Source organism: Amblyomma maculatum, chromosome 1 (assembly GCF_055883805.1).
Source record: "Amblyomma maculatum isolate TAMU_Amacu chromosome 1, ASM5588380v1, whole genome shotgun sequence".
Classification (NCBI taxonomy): domain Eukaryota; kingdom Metazoa; phylum Arthropoda; class Arachnida; order Ixodida; family Ixodidae; genus Amblyomma; species Amblyomma maculatum.
The window spans coordinates 419457819-419483044 of NC_139344.1; the positions used below are offsets into that span (position 1 = coordinate 419457819).

A 25226-nucleotide genomic window follows, 5' to 3' on the forward strand; every position below is an offset into this window, starting at 1 on the left:
ACCAGTCCAATGAAGACGTGGTCTATTTCGAAGCAGCCGAACACGGGGACCGTAATGCATTCACGACTGTGACAGTAGATTATCAGGGTCTACAACTCGCCACTGGTTCGGTTATTACCAACGACCCGGAGGAAGCGGAGGAGGCTGCGATCGCCCTCGCGATAAGCTCAACCTCAGCCCTTCATATGGTTAGCGACTAGAAAACTGCAATAAGAAATTACTGCAAAGGCAGGATATCCCCGTTAGCACTCAAATTGCTGCTTGCCTCTCAAACAAGTCACCATTCAATACAGCTAATCTGGACACCAGCACATTTCTCCCTTCTTGGAATGAGGCTGCCCACAATTTTTCCCGAGGACTCGTCAGCATGGCGACGGGACAACTCCTCATGAGGGACCGTATAGTTTCCTATCAAGAAATTACACTGCACTTCCGCCAAACACGTACCCTATACCCTCCGGGACACAAATCTCTTACAAAGGCACAGGAGGCCACCTGGCAAAAATTATAGACGCATTCCTTCCCAAATCCAGTCACCTGCACCCATGCATGCCCTGCATTATACACACCATACTGTAACTTATGTCACCAGAGGGCCAACTTAAACCACATACTATAGGCATGCCCACCAGACCCCCCTCCGCGGGATCTGCAGCTCTCCACCTGCGCGCAGTGGAAGGCCGCTGTGCTCAGCTTGAACCGGTAATCTAACTGTGGGCCGATGAGTGTGCAACCCAAGTCGCCAGATCTCAAGGTATTATGGCCATATCTAGCGCGGAAGCTGTTGCCTGCCTGACCCCCTCAAAAAATAAACGTTTATCCTCCTCCTCTCTCCCTCTTCTTTTTCACACGACGCAGCGGAGGTGGCTCAGCTACAGAGCCAGTAGCAATCCCTTGCATTTTCTGTTCCTTCTTCCTACAACAAACAACAAACAACAACAGAGCCGTATGAACGTTTTTGCGTGGTCTCAGGTAACGTGAATGCAAGGGTCTTCGTAGGCTGATTCTGATATCACCCTCCCATATGAAAGGAAAGGACAGAGTTGGCAGCTCCTGCCAAACGTAATATCAGGCAGCCCTACGTCCAGTTTGTGTTCGGCCATGTCAGCTGCCAGGTACCGGCTCCTACGTAACGAACACGTTAGGGAAGGACGGACGAACAAATGGGCATGATCCGCGAGCATGAGCCATTAAAGACTATAGCCCTAATATTCTGTCCCAATGTTATTATTATTATTATTTACTGTTAACCCTCCCCGAGGGCCGGTACAGGGAGGGGCAAAATAGAAGCAAGTTTCAGAACCCAAAAAAGTACTGAAATTAAACAGACGCAGATCTTTCCACACCATTTCTCAAAATAATATGTACACCTAAATGAAAATTCCCCACACCTGAGAGTCACAACATCATCATTTGGCAGTTTATACTAGATTTGAGTGACAGCCGGAGAAAAGGAATACAGGAACACATCAGTATCCGTGCTATTTGGCTTAAGAACTCTGGTGTACTTTATTTCTTGAACATGTTTCCAGGCGCATTAATATAATGTTCTGTATTCATTTTTGCGTTATCTTGCATTATATGAAAAAAAGGTCCAGTTCTTCTAATTTCAAGCTGTTCTATTCCCGACTGCTGTAGCGTCTCTATAACCGAACCTATGCGGCGACCTTGGATCATACACGTATAAAACGGGATGAAATTTGCTGTATTTTTTCTAAGTTCTTTTTTATTCTTTTGTGGTGCGGCTCCATGCAGAATTTGCATATTCTAGAAGTGGCCATGTAAATGTCTTACTTGCCAACAATATACTTTTTCTGCATCGGGCGGTAACTGTTTCCTAAGAAGGCGAAGTTTCTGATAAGCTTTTTAATAAATATTTTCAAAGTGAGAACGTCAGTCTAGATTATTTGCGACTTTCACTTCTAGGTTCCGGAAGCTGTGCACCCAGACTAAGTCATTTTCTGTAATGCTGTATTCAAAACCTAAAAGATTGTCATTTCTAGTTGTATGCGTACGTGTAGATTTCTTGTAATTATTTTCATACCGCAGCTTTGTCGCCATGAATTTAATGATTGCAGACATCTTCAGGGCAGGCTTCGTAGGTGTAAAGTAAACAATAATCGGCAAACAGTTTATGACGACAGGTGATTATACTAGGGCAAGAATGTCATATATGCAATAAAAATAATAACGGGACTAAAACGGAGCCCTGCGGTACTCGAGACAGAACGTCACACATTCCTGATACGCTAGTTTCAATTCTGACACTTTGGTAACAGTTCATGAAATATACATGAATCCATAATAATATATTTCACTAACCCCTAGCCCTCGTACCTTGAAAAGTTATTTATGATTTGAAACTTTGTCAAATGTCCTTGCAATGATAATACATATCACATCTATATTTTCGCGTTAATATATAGCTCTCTAAAGGTGGGCAGTTTCGAACAACTTGTCATTGTGGAAAGGCGGGATCGGAATGCGTGCTGAGCTGGACATAAGAAATCGGTTTTCACTAAACATGAAGGATGTGTTTTGATATTACATGTGCTACCACTTTACAATACACTGAAGTGAGTTAGACTAGCCTATAGTTATTTACGAATATCCTATTGCCACGTTTAAATATTATTATCATGATCGCATTGCGCCAGTAGCGAATGATCTTGCACAGGTTTTTCGGAAAATGCAAATAATACATCTACTCCGCGTACCACTGAAGGAACACCATTTGTATTCCATCAGGACCACACCATTGTTTCGTGTCTAACGTATGGAAATGTTGGAACACGCCCTCTTTTCTAATGCGTATGTCTTCCATTGGTTACTGCGTTGGGCGGACTAAACGTTTACTATCGCAGTTACATCTATCGTTAGTGAAAACTGAGTAAAAGAAACGATGAAAAAGGTGCGCAATCTTAGATTTATGTCAAAAGTACGTGGTCATTTATTATCTCTTGGATAGTGGTCTTTCTGGGAATTTCTTTGAATACACACCAATTAGCACAAACTACACAAATGTCTCTTAATACACACTTTGGTTTCTTTACGCGATGCACTACAACTGAGCGGGGCCTCCTTCCCCATCCCCTCTTCCACTACTTATAGAAGACCTCATTCAGGCGTTCTTCCTCTTATCAGATCAACTTTCAATATTTCACTTCCTTTCCCATTATTCTACTTTACGTTCTATACTCCTAGCCCCATTTCCATTCTCTCTCACCGAGTTTTCTTTTAAAAGTTTGTCGCCTTTACACATCACCTGTGGCTTCAGACACTCATAGCTTGGTTTAGTTTGTGGGGTTTAACGTCCCAAAGCGACTCAGGCTATGAGAGACGCCGTAGTGGAGGATTCCGGAAATTTCGACCACCTGGGGTTCTTTAACGTGCGCTGACATCGCAAAGCTCATGGACGCCACTCCGTTTCGCCTCCACCGAAACGCAGCCACCGAGGCCGGGATTCGATCCCGCTTCCTTGGGCACAGTAGTCGAGCGCCGTAACCACTGCGCCACCTCGGCGTGGTGCAGGCCCTAATGGCAAAAGAGTTTTGCCAGCATAGGGATTCTCATGCCGCCTTTTAAAAAGCTTATTAAACTGACGGTCAGTTTTGTTTGGCCTTGCACTAACAGGAGTTGAGAAAAAAAAAATGTTGCAGAAACTAGGCTTCGATTTCGACCAAAGCCTTTATGTGCGTTGCAGTTTCCGCGACGCCGTTGATGTATTTCTTCTTCCACCTACGTATTTTCTGTCTTTCTTTTCATGTCTTCTTTTTCTTCTTATTTTTTTCTAATTAATTCCTCGTCTTTTCTCCTGGCCGCATGATTGCTTTGAAGCAGTACCTGAAGTTGCAAAGGCCTTAAGCTTATACAATGGTTTAGCGCGGGCTCCCGATAACAGCAATGGGAGATGGGGAAAGAGAATAAAATTGAGGCCATTGCGAGAATTTGAGCTGTTGGCGGTTGGGATAGAAGTTGCAGAAAAAAAAACAGTAGCTGTTTAACGTACTTAATCTAATTGCCGAGCGCAAGTTCTGTTTGGCTTGCTTTGTTTGATATGTTTCGTTTTAGTTTGGTGGTCATTCACTAGAACAACGAATTGCATTTAGCACACGAAGTATGCATTCGAAGACGAACTCGTTGCAAAATATTGGTAAGCTTTTCGCTGACGGTACGCCATTTTATGTGGCAGAACTCCGGTCACTTTTCCGGCAGTTTATCTGCATCTAAACGTTTTGACTTTGCTGGTAAAAACCCGATTAGAGGGCTGTGTTTAGTCACGAAAGTAGAAAAGAAAGCGCATAAAGTTGGGCCGCCATGCAAAAACTTCACATCGTTTGTTCTGATTGAATGCGACATAACTTCACCAGCACTGAATATGGGTACAAAGGTAACGTGGGGTGTGCAGCAGTGACCTGTTCTCTGGTAACTGGGCTGAGGACAAACTGAAATAAGTTTGCTTTTCGTTCATTTATAATGTGAGAGGCTGGTGGCTGTATAAACCTGGCGCATGGGAAAATACGGCGTCAGGTGCACTTTTGCGAATTAAGTTTTTCTCAGCCCTAACACACTTCATGCTTCTCACGGGCGTAGGCTCGGAGCTGCTGCTTTGAGATAATCAAACGCATCAGGAAGTAACAATACGAGAGTGGTTTGAAGAACTATATTCAGCATTTATACCGAACACAGGACGTTAGAGTGCAAAAATCATGCTAAGAATGAAACAAGTCTGCCTATAAACGATTTTAGTTTCGATGCCTGGGCGCAGCCATCTCAGTTTGATGGTGGCGCCCAGTATGAGCCAAATTGGCAAAGTGCACTCCGGCTCTTCTTGACGCCATCTTGGGCTGTGCTGTGCGTGTTGACGCTGCGATGCGGCAGTATAAAAGTGCTGTTCTGCGGTGGTCATAAAAGCTATCCGACACCTTGGTGCTATTTGGTGTTTTGTCTGATCCCGCCAGCAAACCCTATACAATCCGTATGGCATGGCGGCAGCTGTTGCAAACAGCAGTAGCAGCTGGGGCGACAGCGAAAGACTACGCTCTACTTCTGCAGGCCGAACTCGTCAGACTGAACTGTGAGGATGCATCTACTGTATTTTTCACGATACATGTATTTTCAATTATACCAATCAATATTTTATAATCGCAATGGTAACTGTACACACAAACACACATTGAATGAACCGTATACGGGCAGCTACCGAGGGCAGAAAAGGTACAGATACTACGAAAAATGCTGTCCAGTCATTGCCGTATTATTTAACGTGAAGTGCGACCCATTTCTTGTCGTGTATTTCCTCTCGACAGAGCATGTTTATATGCGATGTTGCTCTGCTTTCATTTCGCATTAAAGGCATGGGCTCAGCGTTTACCGCGGTTACGCCGCTACCCGCTGCTATCGTGTACCGAGCTTGGCGATTGCATGCGTGTGTGTGGTGCGCCGGCGACCAAGTGCGAAAAGCATACGATCGAGCTGTTGTGCTTCAATAGTGTATACATTCACGATAAACCACTGTTCAACAAGAGCACATAAAAGTAGTAGTGTCTAAAGTATCATCCGTCGACGTTTTTATGCAGCCTATGGTGTACGTCCGGCGGCACAGCAACATCGTATCCCCGCCGCGTCGTAGCCGCATCGTTTGCACGACGTATTGCTGAGCAAAACGTCGAAAAACTTGCACTCTCAGCTCCACCATGAACGAAGACGACAAACTCACAGCACATACAGCACCGTTTACGAAAGGAGCGCCGCACGCTGGCGCGGCGGACGACGGCACTCCCCCGAGCGCTGCTCCCGAGTCGTAGCTAGGCCTAATTGTTTCGCATCGAAGGCATATACGACTGCACTTTGTAATTACTCAGCGCCAGAGTAAATGGTCTCTCGTGGAACTGTCTTACTGCCGATCCCATTGTATCAGTAAAAGAAAGATGTAAGTTTCGATGATGCCTTAGTAGCGGAGCCAGCGTGCAGACAGTGAACCGCGCTCCATAACAGTGGCAGCTGGCTGTGTTGAGGAACTTGTTTCTATTGCTATTAACAACTACACGCTATGGGTCAGAGATTCGCAATAAAGTTTTTTTTTTTCGCTGTCTGCTTATTGTTTAAGGCGCTGGCTGAATAGGTTTACCGTATCGTTGGTGAGGAGGGCTTGCGGGAGGCACGGCCTGCCCGGCGTGCTTGTTTATTACAGCGGAGGAAGTAAAATGGGCATGATATTCCAGAGTCCGTCATTCGTACTAAGTCTGTCTGGCTTACACAAACGTTCATAGGCGAATTAAATCAGGATGGACTGGAAAGTGGTGAAGCAGAAACATATCACAGCTGCACTCGGACTGTCGTTGCATGCTTCTCGCATGCGCTCTTGGCAATCATCTTGCGATTTCCTTGATAGTTTGTGCAGTCCACGAACACGCATTGCTGTCCCGAGGACATTACAACTAAAATGGGCGCTAATAAAGGTATTTAAGTCTCTCAAACAACAATATACCGAGGTGCCAGTCAGCTCTGCTATGCATGAAGGGTGCGAATGCACAGCCCACTCGGTGCTGGCAACTATGGGTCGGCGCAATGAATCTGGTTAGAGAGTATGTTTCTCCTCTCCTGCTTGCTTTCGCTAAAACGGTCTATATTAGGCTCGCAAAACTGCCGAACGTACTCATGGCTCTTTAGACTTGCAATGTCATATTTTGTATGTAATTCCCTGAAAGAGTGTCTGTGCTTGCTGTAAGAATATTAGTTGCATAACAATTCTTACGAGTGTTGTCATATTGATTTCGAATGTCACTCTTGCATGCATCGGGCTATATTGCGTTATATATTTTTTTGTGACCGAGAGAGGTCACTCGCTGAAAGCGGCTCTGCGTGTTCTTCGCGGTTTTGTTAGAGGTCAAAATAGTAATGATGCCGCGGTGTTAGCTGAGAAAACAGCACAGGTGTGTCCGTCCATTTCTGCAGCTGGTCTTGTCGGTTTTTGTTTTTTAAAACAGGCTTCAGCTGATGTTTTTTTTGGAGTGAGGGGGGAGGGGGTGGAAGGTAACACTCACAAGAAAAACTCGCAATTAATATCAGAGGATCTCTAGCCGAAAAATAAGGAGAATTTGGGGATAAAGAAAGAAAGGCCAATTGAGATCATTAGGTAGGCTTTCGGCGTGATGCTAACATAAGAAGCAAAGCAGTAGCTTGGGTAAGGAAGATTGTGTAGGGAAGACACCATAATTTTGAATGATGCCATGGTAACCTGCATAATGGGTGCTACACAGTATACATGAAGGCTCTTCACCGGACACTTACCGAAAATGAGACTGATGGTAAGGGAGACGGCCATGTGCGCTATAAAACCGACGATTCCAATCCAGGTGTACGAGATGTGGTAGAACTGGAAGATTCCACTGCATGCCGAGGAAAGAATGATAAATAGGATATGTGTGTTTCTGTAAATAGAACCTGATATACTGAAAGCAGCGTAAGCATAAATTCTGACTTTAGCCCCCCCCCCCCGCCCCCCAAATTGATTTAAACGTATTGTAATGCAGGCATTTGCCTAATGAAGGAGGAGAACGAAGAGCAACAAAAGAAGGACGGTTATTACAACAGTGTTCAAATAACATCAATAAAAATTGCCGGTGGCTTAGCTCTGGTTAAAACGAGTTAAATTGCGTTAGCCATATTTCCATGGCTGCGCTTATGATTCAGAATGTAGTGTACCTCATGGTGTAGCTTGAGATGTTTAGCTATGAGTAAAGACATAGCATACAAATGAACGACTCGTCTCCATAGAACGACGTCGTCTCCGTGGTCCCCTGGCAGGAGCTGCCAACTTGGGTCTCTCATTTCACATGGAACGGTTATATCAGACTCAGCCTGCCAGGACCCATGCATTCACGTTACCCCTATCGGCCACTAAGGAACGTTCATACGGCTTGGTTAAAGCCGTGTTCAGGTCGGCTGTGGCTCAAGGTAAAACGTGGCCCTTCCTGGGACTACGCAACGGGCTGAAACCTGGCGTAGTATTGCTAACGTAAGAAAACATGCAGAATTTGCAGTTGTCACAAGTGATTAGGACTGTAGGCTCTGAAACGTGTTGTCTGTGCAATTCCCTGGCAACCGTCACCACGAAGTAAAATCATGCTTACCTCGGCAGCGGTGGAGGCTCGAACGATCCGGTCGTGAGTGTTTCGTTAAAATCGAGGCACCCGGTTGTGGATGTGGGCAAGTCGTCCGCGTGGCGTGGATACACGATGGAGCCCAGAGCGAGCCACGAGGACATTGCTATGGCCACCAGGATTCCCGCCACAGCACCCTGAATGTTGGGAGCGCTCATCAGTACTCTACATGGGCACTGACACAACTCCATCATCGGAGATTGTGTCAGTGTTCACTTTACTAACAGCGCAGGAGGCCTTCATCGCTACTGAAAAAGAGGGCTCCAGAGGGCCCATACCTTATACAAGGGAGACATTCGTTCGCCTTTAAAGTAAGACAGGGTTCTCGGGCGTAATGTAGGCAGTACTGAAGAGGAGAAGGTATAGGAAGGTGGCTTACTGTTTCTCAATGTTCCACGCCACTCTTACCGTATGGCAACTCCAAACTCGCAGAATTGTATTCTTGAGTTCCTTATAAACCACATCCTGAGTCCTGATGGAGTGCATAAAAAATCGATAAAACGAAAATTTTGCTAATCATAAAATATCTGAATGCTCTTATACAAAAGGAGCCAGCTCAAACACAATCCATTATAAGCTAACCGCGTTGAAAGTTCAGGAAAGAATTGGCGACGATTACGTTACTTCCTAATGTGAAATTTGGACGGAACTCATCACTTGTTTTATGTGTTCGATAGATTGAGGCAGAAAATTCGAGCAAGACAAGTAAGTATACAATTACAGACTATGTTTTTATTTTTCACATATTTCTTCTATCCGTCTATTTCTCAGACCACAAAGCTTGCTTCATGGCAATTGAGAACTGCTAATGGAGTCTTTCTTCAAGAAGGATATGCTCGAAGAAAAAGAAGAGGGAGAGAGGGAGAGACACGCGCGTCGCAAAGGCCGTCGTCCACCATCGAAACGGTAGTTCAGTTCTGTTCAGTTCCGTTCCGTTTCAGTTTATTACCTTAAATATCCCCTGTAGGGGCATTACATAAGGGATGGGTTCTTATACAAAAAGTAAGTATAATGGTAAATAATTATTGACAAAAATGTTCAGATACAATTTGCAAAAAACGATGATGGGCAAGTAGTAGCAGTGATTTCGTGGGGAAGGCCGTTCCAGTCTGTGGCGGTTCGGAAGCAGAATGAAGCTGTGAAGGTGGTGGTCCGGGCGCGCGGGCGAGCAACCTGAAGCGGAAAGTTGGTTCGATTAGATATTCGTGTTGCTGCTGTAATGTAGTGATGTAGGATGCTTGATTAAGGGATGAAGAAAAAAACTTGTGATACAGTGAAAGGCTGGAAATGCGACGCCGACATAAAAGAGTTGATAAACCGGATTCTGCTTTTAGAGATGAAAAGCTGATGATATACGAGTATGATGCATAAATAAATGTTACAGCACAATTTTGAACTGATTCTAACGCGTTGGAAAGATATGCTTGATGCGGATTCCAGATGAGCGATGCGTATGCCTATCAAATGATTTATGTGCTAGAGAGGATAACCGATGGTCTCTAAGGGTAACAAACTGGATTCCAAGGGAAGGAAAGCGTAGCAGGGGGCGACAGAAAGTTAGGTGGGCGGATGAGATTAAGAAGTTCGCAGGGGTCAAGTGGATGCAGCTAGCTCAGAACCGGGTTAAGTGGAGAAATATGGGAGAGGCCTTCGCCCTGCGGTGGGTATAATCAGGCTGATGATGATGATGATTACGCAGATTCCGTTTAAGAAAACAAAAGGTTTTGTTAGCTCAGAAAATAATGTTAGTGACATGTGTGCTCCAAGACACATCGTGAGATAAGGTTACACCTAAGTATTTGTAAGGCTGCACCAGTTCTAGGCGTGTGTTAACATTTGTTCAAGGGAAGAAAGAAGGACTTCAACGGCGGGAGAAGGACATGCACTTATATATTTTGGCGTTTAAGGTCATTAGAGAATTGTTGCACCATTCTGAAATGTTACTCAGATTGTTTTGGAGAGCAGATTGGTCACATAAATTAATAATAGTGCAGTAAATGACGCAGTAGTCGACAAACATGCGTATATTAGAAGAGACACACTGAGGTAAGTCATTAATGTATGTTAAAAACAACAGGGGTCTAAGGACAGATCCATGGGGCACTCCGTAAGGTGCTGGGAGAGGGCTAGATAAACTATTGTTGACTGAAACCATTTGCGTACGATTAGACAAGAATTCCTCTATCCATGTAAGAAAGGTAGGGTCCAGGTTCAGCAGTTTAGTAGCAAGCGCGGGTGAGATACTTTATTTACCAAAGGCTTTCGCAAAATCCTGATAGATTGTGTCAGTTTGTACATTTTTATCCATGTTAGTATGCAAGCCATGAACAAAAAGAGCTAATTGCGTTTCACAGGAAAAACCTTTGCAGAAACCATGCTGTGAGGGGTGAAAAAAGCCGTAGAGTCTAAGAAAGAAATAATTTGGGAGTAGGTGACATGTTCCATTATTTTGCATGGGACGCTTGTTAATGAGATATGTCGATAATTTAATGGAGACTTTCTGTTACCTGATTTGTAGACTGGAACGAACTTTCCCACCTTCCAATCGTCCGGTATGGTTCCTGAAGAAAGTGACTGTGAGAACACCAATGACAAGTATGAATCAACCGTATGTCTTACGTTTCTTAGAATTTTAAAGTTAATATACCATCGATTCCAAATGATGAGGATAGCTTAGACTTCTGGATTATGGATGAAATTCCGTCTTCATAAAATGTAATGCTTGGCATGGCGTCTTCCACATTGACCAAAAGAAGGGAAAGGGGCGTTTCTATTTCTTACGTGAAGACTGAAGCAAATGCTGAGTTAAAGGCGTCAGCGCATTCGTCATTCGTAATTACTTCGTGTGAAGCATTGATGAGGGTAATAGCGCATGTTAAGTGAAGGTTAATTACTTGCCAAAACTATTTTGAGTTATTGCGCAACAAATTTTGTAGTGTAGTAGCATAAAATGAATGCTTTGCGTTCCGGATCGCAGTCGAATATTCGTTTTCAGCTTCGTAGTAGGTGGGCCATCGAAGTGCGTTGCCTTTATTCTTAGTCGCCCGATATAAATGCTTTATTATTTTCTAGTCTCTTTACTGAGGCGGATGCTGACAGTTGGTATATATTTATTAGCGAAATCGGTTAACTTATATTTAAACATCTCCCCGTTATCCTGTATCGATTGATCGTGATGTGCGGCTTTGAACGTGGGAAAGAAGGTAGTAAGTCCTTGATTTATTGCGTCATAATTACCTTTTTTCGTAAAGTGTTATAGTTTTCTTTTGGGTCCTGTTTTGTGTTACATTAAACGAGAAGGTGGCACGAATGACATTATGATTACTAATTCCTCGAAGATATGTAATGGATGAGAGCGAATCGGGGCTATTAGAATAAAATCCAGAATGTTTTCTGATTCTGGCGTAACGCGTGTTGGCTCTGAAACTAACTGTGCAAAACCAAAGTTGAAACAGATATCAATGAAGTTCTTTTTCTCGACTGGACAGATTATTGAAGAAGACGGAAAGTTACACCAGTCTATGTTTGGGACGTTAAAATCGCCGAAAAGAAAAATGGAGGCATTGGGGCAGCTTGTTGTGACTTGGATAAAGTTGTTATTGAGCTCATTACAAAAGTCAGGAGTGGATGACTGTAACAGACACCGAGTGGCACTGTTATTGGTGCTGCGCGACACAGTAACCAGATTATTTCGAGCTTAGATTTTAGATTTACAACGAAACATAAAATTTTCTGATGAACAGCTATGAGAACACACCACCCCTTGATCCTTCGTGGTCAGTTTGATAAACTTCAAAGTCAGGCACGTTCGCCAAAACTTCGGTATCAGCGATGTCTATGGGTTGCCAGGCTTCTGTTAGAATGAGTAAGTTGCTGCCTGTTGATGATATGATCTTAGTCACAAGCTCTCGCTTTGGAAGATAACTGCGTATGTTAGCGAAGACAGCGGAAAACGAAAGGTCAGTTCTGGAAATGGGTCTTAGTTTATTATTTCTTGTTAAGGGACGAGATGATTGGTACGCTATTTCAGGGACGCGGTTAGATGTATCGTCGAAAATTTAACGTTGGGCCAATTCACAGAGTCTTGTAGCGGAGAGGATAAGCTACTGATTTGGATTTAGCAAACGGCAAAAGATGCTTTCTTGCTTTCTGAACGGGGCGAGTGAAGTCTTCGCCGATACTATATTTTGTTCCTTTAAGCATTCTGCCTTTTTATAGAAGAGCGTCCTTCATATTCCATTGTGTGAATTTTACTATTATCGGACGATTTCGATCCTGTGAGTGTTTCCCTAAACGATGTGCGCGTTCTATAACTGTGGGCTTAATATCAGTTTCTAGGTTATCACGACAAACCAAGATACTTAGTTGCTCAGACTGAGCATACGTCTCATCAGTAATGGTGTGAGGGATTTCATAAAAGATCAGACTATTACGGCGCGACCGGCTTTCAGCATCATCAATACGAGCCTCTAACTCCAAAACATGGCGGGCTGTTTCAGTTGAGGTTGTTTGCAGGGTTTCTATGTCTTGGCGCAGGGGCGTGAGTGCTTAATAATGAGCCTCTGACTCGGCAATGCGCTTGTTAAGGTCATTTATTGCTTTATCTGTTGTTGTAAGCCGTGCTTTGAGTTCCTTATTTCTTTTACAAGTTGCGTTTGCCCTGCAGTTAGTTTCTTCAATTCGGTTAGGAAAGTGCCTAGATTTGCGGGGTCAGGATTTGTTTCTACGTCACCGGATAGGGTTAGTATCAGGCGGACGACATGAACACATTCACAAGCAATAGAAACGCAACACTGTGGGCTCGGGAACTGCACTAAGAAATACTTGCTCTATTTTTTAGCATAGAATGCGTATGTTTGACTGACCTGCATGGCGAAGGGAAAGCGGTTAGCAAAATGTGCCGTTGCACAGTCACCGAGCCCACAAAGCTGCGTTGACAACATAGGTCGGCAAAATCACGTGTGCTCACTCAGACTCATTCAGACTCTAATTTAGACTCAAAAGGCCCGGACTCCATCACACTCATGAACTCAAACTCACGCAAGCTGGCGACTCACTCGGGCTCACTCAGACTCATGAACTCAAACTCACGCATGATGACTACTCATCGGGCTCACTCAAATTCATAACCAATCTGGGCTCACTCACTCATTTCAACTCACGACTTATTTGAACTCACTCACCTCGACTCACTCATTTTTGACTCGCGACTCATCTGCACTCACTCACTTCGACTCACGACTCATTGAAACTCAGACTCATGATGGACTCACGCATTTAAACTCACGACTTATCTGAACTCCCTCATCTCAACTCACTCTTTTTTGACTCACGACTCATCTGCGCTCACTCACTTCGAAGAACTGAGACTCATCTGAACTCACTTATTTCAGCTCCCGACCCATTTGAGCTCACTCATTTCGACTCATCGGGACTCACTCATCATGGACGCGCTCATTTCCACTCTCGACAAGCAACGAGTGACGGTCCTGAAGCTTGTAGAGGTAGGCGGAAGGCAGTACAGAGAAAAACGCGGGAAATAAAAAAAAATGTGTAGCATTACATGATTAGACTGCTTTCTTCAGTAATGAACGAGTTGAAAGGTTGCAGAAAAAAGAAAAATATGATAGGTATTATCTCTTTTAAGCTGGTTATAGTACGAAAGCACGTTCATTTTAGGTATAGCACGGGCCAAATTTTGGAAATGCCTATGGCCGATTTGGTAGCTGCCGTCTTGTCGGGACAGTCAATAATGGTTGGATACCAATTGTAAAGGTGAAACTTCGTAGGTGGCCTGGGCCAAATTCTGGAAATGGTCATGCCCAACTTTATAGGTAACCATAGTGTCGAGGATGGTCAATGTAATTAGGAACTGATCGCTTCTGATGCAAATTGGCCGAAATCAAATTTCGAGGGTTGTTAAACCGTATGTGACCCGAACCAAACTTTGGAGGTCACCATCGCGCTTGCCGTAATCGAATTGTTGTACTTTCATTTTGGCAATCTACTGGGGTGAGTGGACCAAATTTGAGGGCGGGCACGGTCAAATTTGAAGGTCACCATCTTGTTCGCTATAGGCATAATAAATTGCGCAGATTTTTGCCCAAATCAGTTGTGGGTCAAATTTCGGCCCTGGGTAGGCAAAATTTAAGGCAGCCCTGGAAGTCACCATCTGTGTCGCTCTAGGCGAATTATGTCGTACAGATTTTGGACCAAATCGACCGAGGCAAAATTTCAGCTATACCGGAATGCGTTTAAATTACCCACGTACGTAGCCATGTATTTGTGACCTCCTCAAACAGCCTACCCAATTAAAGCAATGGCACACACAAATAAATATCGGAAATATTCTTGGTTTGTGGTGGTGAGCCTATGACTTCTTCCGCAATAAGAAAGAATGTTAAAAAATGTGGTTACACAATGGCCTCTTCGAACTTCATTAGCCTGATATTATTAGCTATGCACGGCTAGCCTCGTTCGTATCGCTGTGCAACAATGAGCAGCTAACCTTTGAAATCATTTGCGAGATATTTCGAAAAAAAAAACAAAGAAAGAACTATATACAGCACGCTAACGAGAACAAATGTTCGATTAACCTGCATTAATCGCCATAGTCGAAATAACTGCGTAACAAAAAACAACGAAATTGCTCTACATCATCCGCTCACCAAGAAGCTTATTCAGTATTAAAATTACACCGACAATTCGAGTCCGCTAGGATCTAATTAGCGACTTGTGCCCATTACTCACTTGATCACTTCAGATCATGGTTCTTCAACCTCTGAGCAAGAATTCATTTTATTTCATAGGAACTTTATAGGTCGGACGCAGCACGACTCAGATCGTAATCTGAATGCGAGTTCGGACTCACGACTCAAATCACAATCTGAGTGTTCGTCCAGACTCACTCACGACTCAGATCATTATCTGAATTTGGAGTCACTCAAACTCACTTTCTTAATTTGAGTGTGAGTCCGGACTCACAACTCAGATCATGATCTGAATGTGAGTACGAACTTATGGTTCAGATCACGCTCTGAGTGTGAGTCCGGGCTCACTCAAAATTCAGATCATGATCTGAGTGTAAGTCCAGATTCACTCACGACTCAGATCATGATCTAAGTGTGAGCCTGAGTGAGGCCGAGTGAGTCGACTCATGAGTGAGTCCGCCGACCTATGGTCGACAATGGCTCATCTTTTATAGATGGCGGGATAGCTGTTCTTGATGGCGATGCGTCTTTCCAGGTTGGCTCGAGAACAGGCAGCTCACATTCCAGCGATTGGACTGACGGAAATGACGATACGATGAATCCGGGAACGGAGTTGCATATGGCCGCCCCATCTTCGTAGCCTGTGGACGGCCGTCCTGACGACGCACCCGAAGACACACAAGCCAGGGAAGGAATCAGCAGGCTGCTGTTTATACAGACGGCTATCTGCATGGCGAACAGAAAGCGTTAGCAAATTGTGCCGTTGCACAGTCACCGAGCGCACTGGTGCAATTACGGCCTACAACAGATATAAATTTGGTATTAACCCCCGCCGCAAGCGACATTTACCTACCAGTTCCATCCCCGTAGGGCCAGGAGCAGCCGCCTTCCACCCAAGTGTTGGATTGCAGATTGCAGCAACGCTAGGCAAGAACACGTCTTGCTGAATCTGCGAACAGATTTTGCGCACGCGAGATTTTGACCATGAGCTAAAAATGGCTTTCACCCCAAATATGTGACAGATATTGTGCCTTTCTTTTCTTATAAACCAACATACAAAATCAGTGTGGGACTGTTGCTATGCATTGCAGGTGTTCACTGAAATTCGTAAGGAAGGCAAAGCGTAGTACCTGTCACACTTATTTTTGTGGACCCCTGAATGGCATCAGGAGCAGCTAGAGCAGCGCGCTGCCTCAGAGGAGCCCGCTACCGATAGGTGGTGAAGAGGGGCTTTTCCTCGTTTTACGTGGCTGGGATGGGTATGTTCAAAGCTGCTTGCGGCGGAAGCTAGCCTGCCACTGAAGTTTTATCTGTTGTAGGCCGTCATTGCACCCGCCACCGCTTCGGTGGTTGGTTGGTTGGTTGGTTGGTTGTACAACTTTAATTCCATCGGAAACGGGGAGTCGTGCGCCCGCGGATTAGAGGCTGGCAGGTAGCCCTTGGATTGTTGCTGCCTCTTCCGTCAGATGGACGGTGCGGTGCTGGATCGCAGGGTCCGCGCTTCGCAGCAGGGTATCCCAGGCTACGATACTTGTAATATTTTGTCCTTATTCCTGGAGATTGTGGGCACTCCCAAATTATGTGGTCCAGGGTCCCTCTCGCACCACAGTGTTTGCAGAGATCATTGTCCCTAAGGTCTGGTAGTGCGTGAAACGCCCAGACCGGGTTCATGAACGTATTAGTTTGTAGCCGCCTCCACGCGACAGCTTCTCTATTATTTAGTCTAATATCTGGCGGGGGTACCAGTCTACGTCCCAGTTTATAATGGTCGGTGATTTCTCCTTAATTTTGCAGACGCTCGTCGTATGCCCAGTGTTCGGGGGGCTCGACGGCTACCCGGAAGTAGAGAGCTCGGGCTAGCTCGTGAGCCGCCGTTACCAGGGATGGCAGCGTGAGCGGGTGTCCAAATTAACTGAATTTTCCTATTTATACTTCTTTGGGTGAGGATTTTGGCCGCCTCCGGCGATATCCTCACCTTCCTAAAATTTTGAATGGCAGTTTTGCTGTCGCTAATTATGAACTTGGCTTCTGTTTCAACGCAAGCTAGCGCTATCGCAACTTCCTCCGCAGTCTCTAGGTTTCGGCCTCTGATGGCTGCCGCGGATACCGTTGCCCCTCGGCCATCGACTACCGAAGCTACCGCCGCACCTGTTCTGCCACTTGCCGCATCAACATAGACTACTTCCTTGGCTCCCATGTTCTTGAACCGTCGCTCTGTAGCTTCGGCTCGTTTGGCCCTTCTTTCGACATTAAATTCTGGATGCATATTCTAGGGAAGGGGGGGGACTACCAAGGCATTCCTGATTTCACTATAAATTGTGACTTTTTTTTAACTCCCCTGTCTGGGTTGAGGCCTACTTTTGGAAGGGTATACCCTGCCCGTCTCGGTCGTGCTTAGTCTCTTTAATTGGGAGACTCGCACTGCCTCCGCCAATTCTGCCCATATGTTATGCACCCAGAGTTCGAGCAGTCGTTCGCTCGAGGTACCCATGGGCAGTCCTAACGCCTTCTTAACGCATCTTCGAATGAGGCAGTCTAACTTTTCTTTTCGCCGGCCTTGATGTCCAGGCAGAGCGTGGCGTAACTGATTCTGCTTATTACGTATGCCTGGATTAGTTTTAGTAAATTTCTCTCTTTGAGGCCTCTTCCTTTAGTGGCGACCCTCCTCAAGAGCCCGAGGGTTTGCATCGCGTAACGTTCTAATTTTTTCAGGACCTCTCCGTTATGGCCGTGGGATTGAATGACCATCCCAAAAATCCTGATCTGATCTACTTTTGGCACCGGTTTGCTCTCCATCTGAATATGAAACTCCCCGCTATTCTTGCAGATGAGATACTTTGGGTTATAAACGAAAAACTCAGATTTATGCGGGGAGCACGAAAGTCCCCTTTTAGCCGCGTAATCGACAATGATGTCGGTCGCTGCCTGCAGGCGTTCCTCCATACACGCATCGCTCCCATGGTTAATCCAGAGGTTAATATCGTCCGCATACATGCTAAAATTTAGCCCCTTGATTTGGTTAAGTTTACCCGGGAGGCCTCTCATTGCCACTTTGAATAGGAAAGGCGATAGCACTGAGCCCTGCGGTGTGCCTTTGCTTCCTAATTCTATCGTAGGAGATTCTAAATTTTGAAATATCATGCAGGCTTTTCTGCCCGATAACGAGTCTTTTATGTAGTTGTACGTTCTCTCCCCTACTCCGAGCACTTCGAGCCCTTCGAGGATAGCCTCGCGCCTGACATTGTCGAAGGCCTTGGTGAGGTCTAGGCCCAGGATCACTTTGGCGTCTCTCGATCGCGAGTCTATGATATCATGCTTTAGTCGGAGCATTACGTCCTGTGTGCACAAGTGTGGTCGGAAACCGACCATTTCGTGCGGTCACAGGTTGTTTTGCTCCATGAAGGACGTTAATCTCGTCTGTATTACGTGCTCCAGCAACTTCCCTACGCATAAGGTTAGGGAAATTAAATTTTCCAATTGCGGGGGTTTTCCCGGTTTGGGTATAAGTATTATGTTTGCCGTTTTCCACTGATTTGGCAGCTGGATCGTTTCCCAAACTTTTCCAATGAATTCCGTTAGTAGACTAATAGAGTCATCGTCCAGATTCCTTAGCATTTTATTGGTAATCCCATCGGGGCCCAGGGCTGATTTAATTTTTAGTCTTACGATTTCCGCCCTTACCTCTGCTTCCGTGATGGGGGCGTCAAGCGCCTCATTGGGCGTGCCACCGTAGCTCAGGAGTGGGGAACGCTGGTTGTCTGCAACATACGTTTTTACTAACTTATTCATAAACGCCGCATCGTCTCCTTCCAAGGCGTGTCTGACGTTTGCCAATCTTATTCCCGATTGAGTATTTGAATTTGTTGGGTCCAGCAGATGCCGGAGCATGCCTCACGTTTTGGTGAGATTCATGCCTCCCTCCATTTCGTCGCATCTGCTGAGCCAGTTTTGCTCGCAGAATTTGATCGCGTAGCTTTCAATTTCCTTGTTATGCCTCGCGATTCATCTTCTAAGATTCTTGTTCCACTTTTGTTTCTTCAGCCTGCGTTCCATGCTTTGTTTAGCGTCCCACATGCGGAGCAGTCGACTATCTGCTATACCAGGAGCGTCGTCTCCTACCAGCGTCTTTGTCGCCTCACCAACGTGGCGTTTGAGTACCTCCGTCCATTCCGCAATGTTCTCAATCCGTTCTAATTGCGCGATTGCCCTGATTTCTCTAAATTGATCCCATTCCGCAACGGCCGGTTGGCACGCCCTGTGCGTCTTGACGCCCTCTTTGAGGACCGAAACGACAATGAAATGGTCACTGCCAAAATTTTGCTCAGAATTTTGCCAGTCTAAAGCCTGTAAGTTTTTTGAAAATGTCACGTCTGGGGATGTGTCTGCGCATACGCTGTTACCCGTCCTGGTTGGATGATCGGGATCCGTATGGAGTGTGAGACCTAGCTCGTGCGTGTCCTCCCATAGCTGCCTACCTTTGGTGTCCTGTATAGCATAGCCCCATTCTTGATGTCTGGCATTAAAGTCACCAACGATCAGCAAGGGATTATTCCCGGCCGCCTTGATGGCTTTGCGCATAAGGGCCCTAAATCTAATTTTCTTTTGCTTGGGTGAGCTATAAATGTTAAGAAGGAATATCTCTCGAAATCAAATCGTGTTCTATCACCGCTACATTGCGCTTGACAAAGGTCACCACCGTCGATTTCACGCCTCTATCGCTGTTGCACACTTGGTATCCCATTAGTTTGGCTCCCTTCCCTGTTTCCTGAAGGGCGATTGCGAGGGGGGTCTCAGTTATGAGTGGAAGGTATTGCTGCAGTAGCGCTCTTTTGCGCTGGAAGCCGCGACAGTTCCACTGCCACATTTGGTTTTCATTTACGCGCCTGGCCATTTTGCAGCTGGGTTAGGTTTGCTCTAAATTCTGCTGCCACGTGTTGACGGCTATGAGCTCGGTTCGAACTCTTTGCACTTCCCCTGCAAGTGCCTGTACCTGGCTTTGAATTTGGTTCATGAATTGGGTCATTTTGTCTCATGAATGAATTCAATTTTTCGGCAAGCCTATTTTCGAGTGCATGGAACGGATCTGTTTAATTAATTTTGCGCTTCACCGGGGGCGGGCAAGACGCCTTAGTCACCATTTGCTCATCACCTTTCGCCGGTGGCGCCGCTTGTGGCGGGGCGACTGGCTGAGCAGGTGACAGCTGCTTCGCGCGAGTGGGAGGCCCTTGATTTTCCGTATGCGGTTTCGAATTTTGATTTTGCGTTAGCTTTTTAATCACCCCCTTAAGCTCCTCAATTTCTTTTTGAAGAATTTCGACTTCCTCGTCTTTCTTATCTTTCCTAGGTTTAGCCTGGGAGGCCCCGCTGTTGAAGCTTAGATTTTAACGCGGTAGCGTTAAGGAGCTCGTGTTGCAGAAAAGCCGGTGTAGTCGGCGGCGTTGGCCGTGAGCGATAAATCCCGGCATGCACTTCATAAATAAAAAGCAACTTCTAAGATGGGCTGGGTGAGAATCGAACCAGGGTCTCCGGAGTGTGAGGCGGAGACGCTACCACTCAGCCACAAAAGCGCTTCTAGTGAATGCGATGTTGCCTTAGAAACGTGCCGTAGAACGTTATACTGAGGTGTATATCGGTAATTATGAGCATGTTACTTACAGAAGTCGCAGTTACACGAGTAGCGAAGTACGTTTCCGCTACATTTCTTCTGCGCTCTGCGCACATGCAGAGCCATCTTGCGGCAAACACAGAAGAACCCCTCCTCGCAATGTGCGGCGCTGCCCCGACACGTGGCGCGCCACTCGCCCCTGACGTTTCGCCGTGCACCCTCACGGGTTGTAGAATCAAGCGTCTTTCCTTTCTTTAGATCACTATCTTCGCTCACCCGCTTCTCCCGTTCGAGCCGCGTGGGTACCGGTGCGAAGATGCTCCAATACCCTTGCGTTTAATAAGTTTTCTCGACGAGGTGCAATAACGCTATCGCGTTCCACTCTTGAAGGCGAAGCTTAAGCGACCTCCAAATTTTTCCGGTCTCCGCTGGCATTCCGCTTGGTCCATGGGTTGGCCGCGTCCCTGGAACTCGAGCGTCTCCTGGACCCAAACTTGGAGCGTCCCATGGAAAGAGAACTGGAACGCCCTCGCTGCTGCGGTGGCGTCTCGTTGGTGGTAGATTCCAACCTTGGGAAGGAGTTTTCTCTAACGCGGAAGTCTCCTCCTCATTCTTGCTTGACTTTCGGTCGCCCTCTGTTGTCGTCGTGCGCTGGCTTATCCTTGACTTTTCGCTCCCATTGCTTCTTCTTCACCTCGTACGGAGTCCTGTATATTTCCTTACATTTTCGGTCACCAAGCAGGTGGCCCTTGCCGCATAGCCGGCACTTTGCATCGCACTGGTGACCTTGCGATGGCCTCTCCATTCCGCAGCTTCTGCACTTGAGGTTGCTCGGGTCCGGACAGACATCCTCCCTGTGACCGAGTCTTCCGCAGGCATTGCATACTTGATATTTTTTTGCGGTAAAGTGGACACCGCTGCGCCATCGGAGTCAGGCGAACCCATCGTGGTACTTCTCTCTCTTCAAAGAGAATTAGTACAGTTCTGGAATTCTTGCCGAGTCTCCGCACACTCAAAACTGGCGGGTTGCCGTGGATTCTCACCCTCTCCATGATGATCTCGTCGGTAAAGTGGCTCGTCATGTACCACGCCCTTGCCGCAATCTTCCGGCGTCGCCACGTAGGCAGTCAATTCGATCTTCGGTGGTGGACAACGGCTGTCGCCGATGCTGGTCTTTCTCTCCTTCTTCTCTGCCTTTCTTCTCTAGTTTATTTCTTGTGTCCGCACGAGGCGGCGGAGGGGGCTCAGCTACAGAGCAGGCCCGTGCATTTTCTTTTCATTCTTCCTACAGCAGCAACTGATTGATTTATTGATTTATAGGAAGGAAATCCGCAGTAACTGTCTCACTTGTTTTCTGTGGACACCTGAACCGCGCTGTAAGGGAAGGAAGATAGGAGTGAAGGTGGAAAGAGAGAAAGAGGAGCCGTAGTGGAGGGCTGCGTAGTAATTTCGACCACCTGGGGATCTTTAACGTGCGCTGACATCGCACAATACACGGACGCCTCTTCGTTTCGCCTCCATCGAAACGCAGCCGCCAAAGGCGGGTTCGAACCCTGGTACTCCGGCACAGTGATCGGGCGTCTTACCACTGCACCACCCCGGCGGGGCCTACAGCAGCAACAACAACCTCGGCTGCGCGGCTGGTTACGAGGGACAACGGGGACGCCGCTAAGCGCAGAAACAGGTGCCAGAGAGCTGCGTCCTTAAATTGCGAGGGCACTGTGAAATCTGCAATGCAGACATGCGAAGGCCGGAGCGTTGCTATTGTGCATGGTGCATCACGTTTGCACTGATTATCATTATTAACGAATTGCACCGTGATTTTCACTGCAAACATTATCAGTGCCATTATCTCTAATTGCAGCATCATTGTCATCGCCGCTATCATCCTCACGGTATCAGGAAGAATTTTGATGTGCGTTTCACGATGCCAGCCGAGGCTCTAACCATTTGACACGATTTTCCTCCTTAGACTGCACAGCGAGTGAAAAACGCGGAAGTTGGACCGGAATGGTTTGGTTTGGTTTGTGGGGTTTAACGTCCCAAAGCGACTCAGGCTATGAGAGACGCCGTAGTGAAGGACTCCGGAAATTTCGACCACCTGGGGTTCTTTAGTGTGCACTGACATCGCACAGGACACGGGTGCCTTGCTTTTCGCCTGTACCGAAAAGCGGCTGCCGAGGCCGGGATTCGATCCCGCGTCCTTGGGCGCAGTAGGCGAGCGCCGTAACCACTGCGCCACCCTGGCGCTGAGCCTCTGTTTCCCGTAGTACTCATTTCAGCCAGATGATGCACCAGCTATGTGATTCTGATATAGTGACTATCAATGGACCAGCTCCCATTATTGATGTGTTCTTATTCTTTGGCAGCGTTTTAGTGCAGTTGTGTTAAGACGTGTTTTAGTTATGTGGTGTTGTTTATCGATGCTGGTGTTTTGTATTGATGTGTTTTTCTTAGCGGCTGTTTTAGTGTGTTGTGTTAAGACGTGTTTCAATTATGTGGCGCTGTATATTGCAATTAAATCTGCTTGACTACAGGCTGATTACTTTGTAACTAATATATATAGCTCTCTTCTCTATGTAAACGCGTGTAAGAAATACCAAGGTGAAAAAAAATCGCGGCCCTGGTTTAGTTGGTTAGGCGCTCGGCTGGGGATCGAAGGGATGGAGGTTCGACTCCCCATGGAGACAGAGTCTATTTATGTATGGAGCTGGTTACGAGGGACAACGGCGACGCCACGCAACGCAGGAACAGGCACCAAAGAGCTGAACTCTTAAATTCTAAACAAAATTTTAGCCACGTCGGAAGATTAGGACATGCGTATCAACAATATTTCACAGACGCTTCAGGATGAAAAGGCGTCCCAGAATCCTGCCCCTGTTTCATTCTCTTGCACATTTTTTTTAGCAGCGGTTTCAGGAGGAACTCATGGGTGGCTCAACGTAATGTTTTATTAGTCGTTGTTGAACTGATGCTTTTTTGTATACGTTCAACCTATTTGCTAAGATAGACCACTGTTAGAGAGAGAGATAGAGAGAAAGAGAAATAGTAGAATAGAAATCCAGGGAGGTTACCAGTTGGCTACCCCACACCTAAGTTGAAGAACAAGAACTGTGTTAACTGCACGGAATTAGTGCAGCGTGTTGTGCATGATCGTTCAGATCGAAAAAAAAAACAAACAAAACTGTTCGTATGGCTTGGTATTGATATGGATTCAGCCCTGAAGTTATAACTTAGAATACTCTTGGAGTAGTCGAGCTGGAAATCGTAGATCTGCAGCGTGTTTAGATGAGCTGCAATATAAGCGAGAATCGTTAGATTTGGTAACGCAGTTTCAGGAATCTAGGGTTCATCACATGTATTGAAGTGCGGTAACAAGGTAGGCTCCAAGAAGTAATTTTTCGCTCGAATATATTCCCTTTATGACACAGTTACCAAGAAAGGTGCGCCACCCTTTAAGTTTCTAAGTGATGACAGAGGAAAGATCAAACCAATGTTGCACTTTTACAACAGCCACATGATGCAGGTAAGAGACAGCTTGTGAGCAAGACACAGCCCAGGAGGAAGTGGGGATGTATTAATTATGTTTCTATCATTTAGCACAGCCACTTCACAGAAACAGGGGTGACGTCCTGAAGGTAGGTCACAAAAAGGAAATGCTAACAATTATTATGTCCTGATGTAGCTGTACTCGACTCCATTCAATGCTTTACGTCTCCGTTCTAGCGGTTTCCGTTTGAATTTCCCTTAAACGTTACCACGACGAACGGATGGAGTCTTAAGATTATGCTAGTACACTGAACAAAGATTTCGTTTAAAAATTGATATGGAGCTACGTCATATATTTGCTATCTTTCCTGCACACTGTAGGAAACAATTTTAACGCTATAGCGTTAAAGACCCCGTTCTTCATAAATTCTGACGTTTTCGGTGTTGTTAGCGAGACTTCACGCGTATTCCACATGGAGTTGTTAGCTGGCCGGTGACGTTGCTACGCGCACTGATTGGTCGGCGTGTTGGGCGACGGCACGACAGAAAATGACATGGAAGTTGCCGAAAACTGGTACTCCTATTTTCAGATGATGGAGTGAGATATACATGGAACATGAAGCCTTGGAGGACTAGTGAGACACGATAATTTTAGGCCACTCAGGCACGTCTGGACTGCTTGGTTAAATGGCACGTGAAAACATAAGCAGAAAGGACACGTTCACAAGGAGATGTACACAGGGCGACGCTCCTCTGTACTTCTTTCGCGAGTAATACGGTAGGTAAACTTTATTTCCAGTGGATACAGAGAAGTGATCCGAATAGCCCCCCCCCCCCTCCCCGCTTAAACGACGGCCGCTATCTACTGAGTAGCGGCGGCGTTGTCAGCCAGCTTGATGAGTTTGATCTGTGTTCCCGGGTAAGGGCTGAGCAATAGAGCCTCCTAGTGATCAGTGTCGGGTATTAAATGGCTTGCGGGTAGGGACTGTGGGCAGTACCAGATCATATGATTTTGATCGGATTTGGTGCCATAATTTTTGCTTTTGTCTGAATATTGTCCTTCCGAATATTGACAACATAATTGGGGATTTGGATAGGTATTAGTTTGAAAAGCATTGGCATGGCGTTTGGAGACCGTTCTGTCTCCAAGGGGGAATCTGAGTCTGGCAAGCCTGTAACGATTCAGGATTTCTCTATAAGAATTTATATACTATGGTGAGGCTGCCCAAAAGCAATATAAAGTAATATGCCTCTGCC

At 46.0% G+C, this 25226-nt stretch overlaps 1 protein-coding gene and 1 pseudogene across 1 annotated transcript in view; both read right to left on the reverse strand.

Annotated features, from left to right (window-relative positions):
- Window positions 1-25226, reverse strand: part of LOC146209216 (sodium-coupled monocarboxylate transporter 1-like) — a 110482-nt gene that overhangs the window by 32717 nt on the left and 52539 nt on the right. The window contains exons 13-14 of the mRNA XM_084587372.1: window positions 8136-8302; window positions 7294-7391 (exon numbers count right to left, since the gene is read on the reverse strand). Coding sequence (XP_084443498.1) covers window positions 7294-7391; window positions 8136-8302 — 265 coding nt within the window. The remainder of the gene's footprint in view (window positions 1-7293; window positions 7392-8135; window positions 8303-25226) is intronic.
- Window positions 11909-13036, reverse strand: LOC146209217 (uncharacterized; annotated as a pseudogene).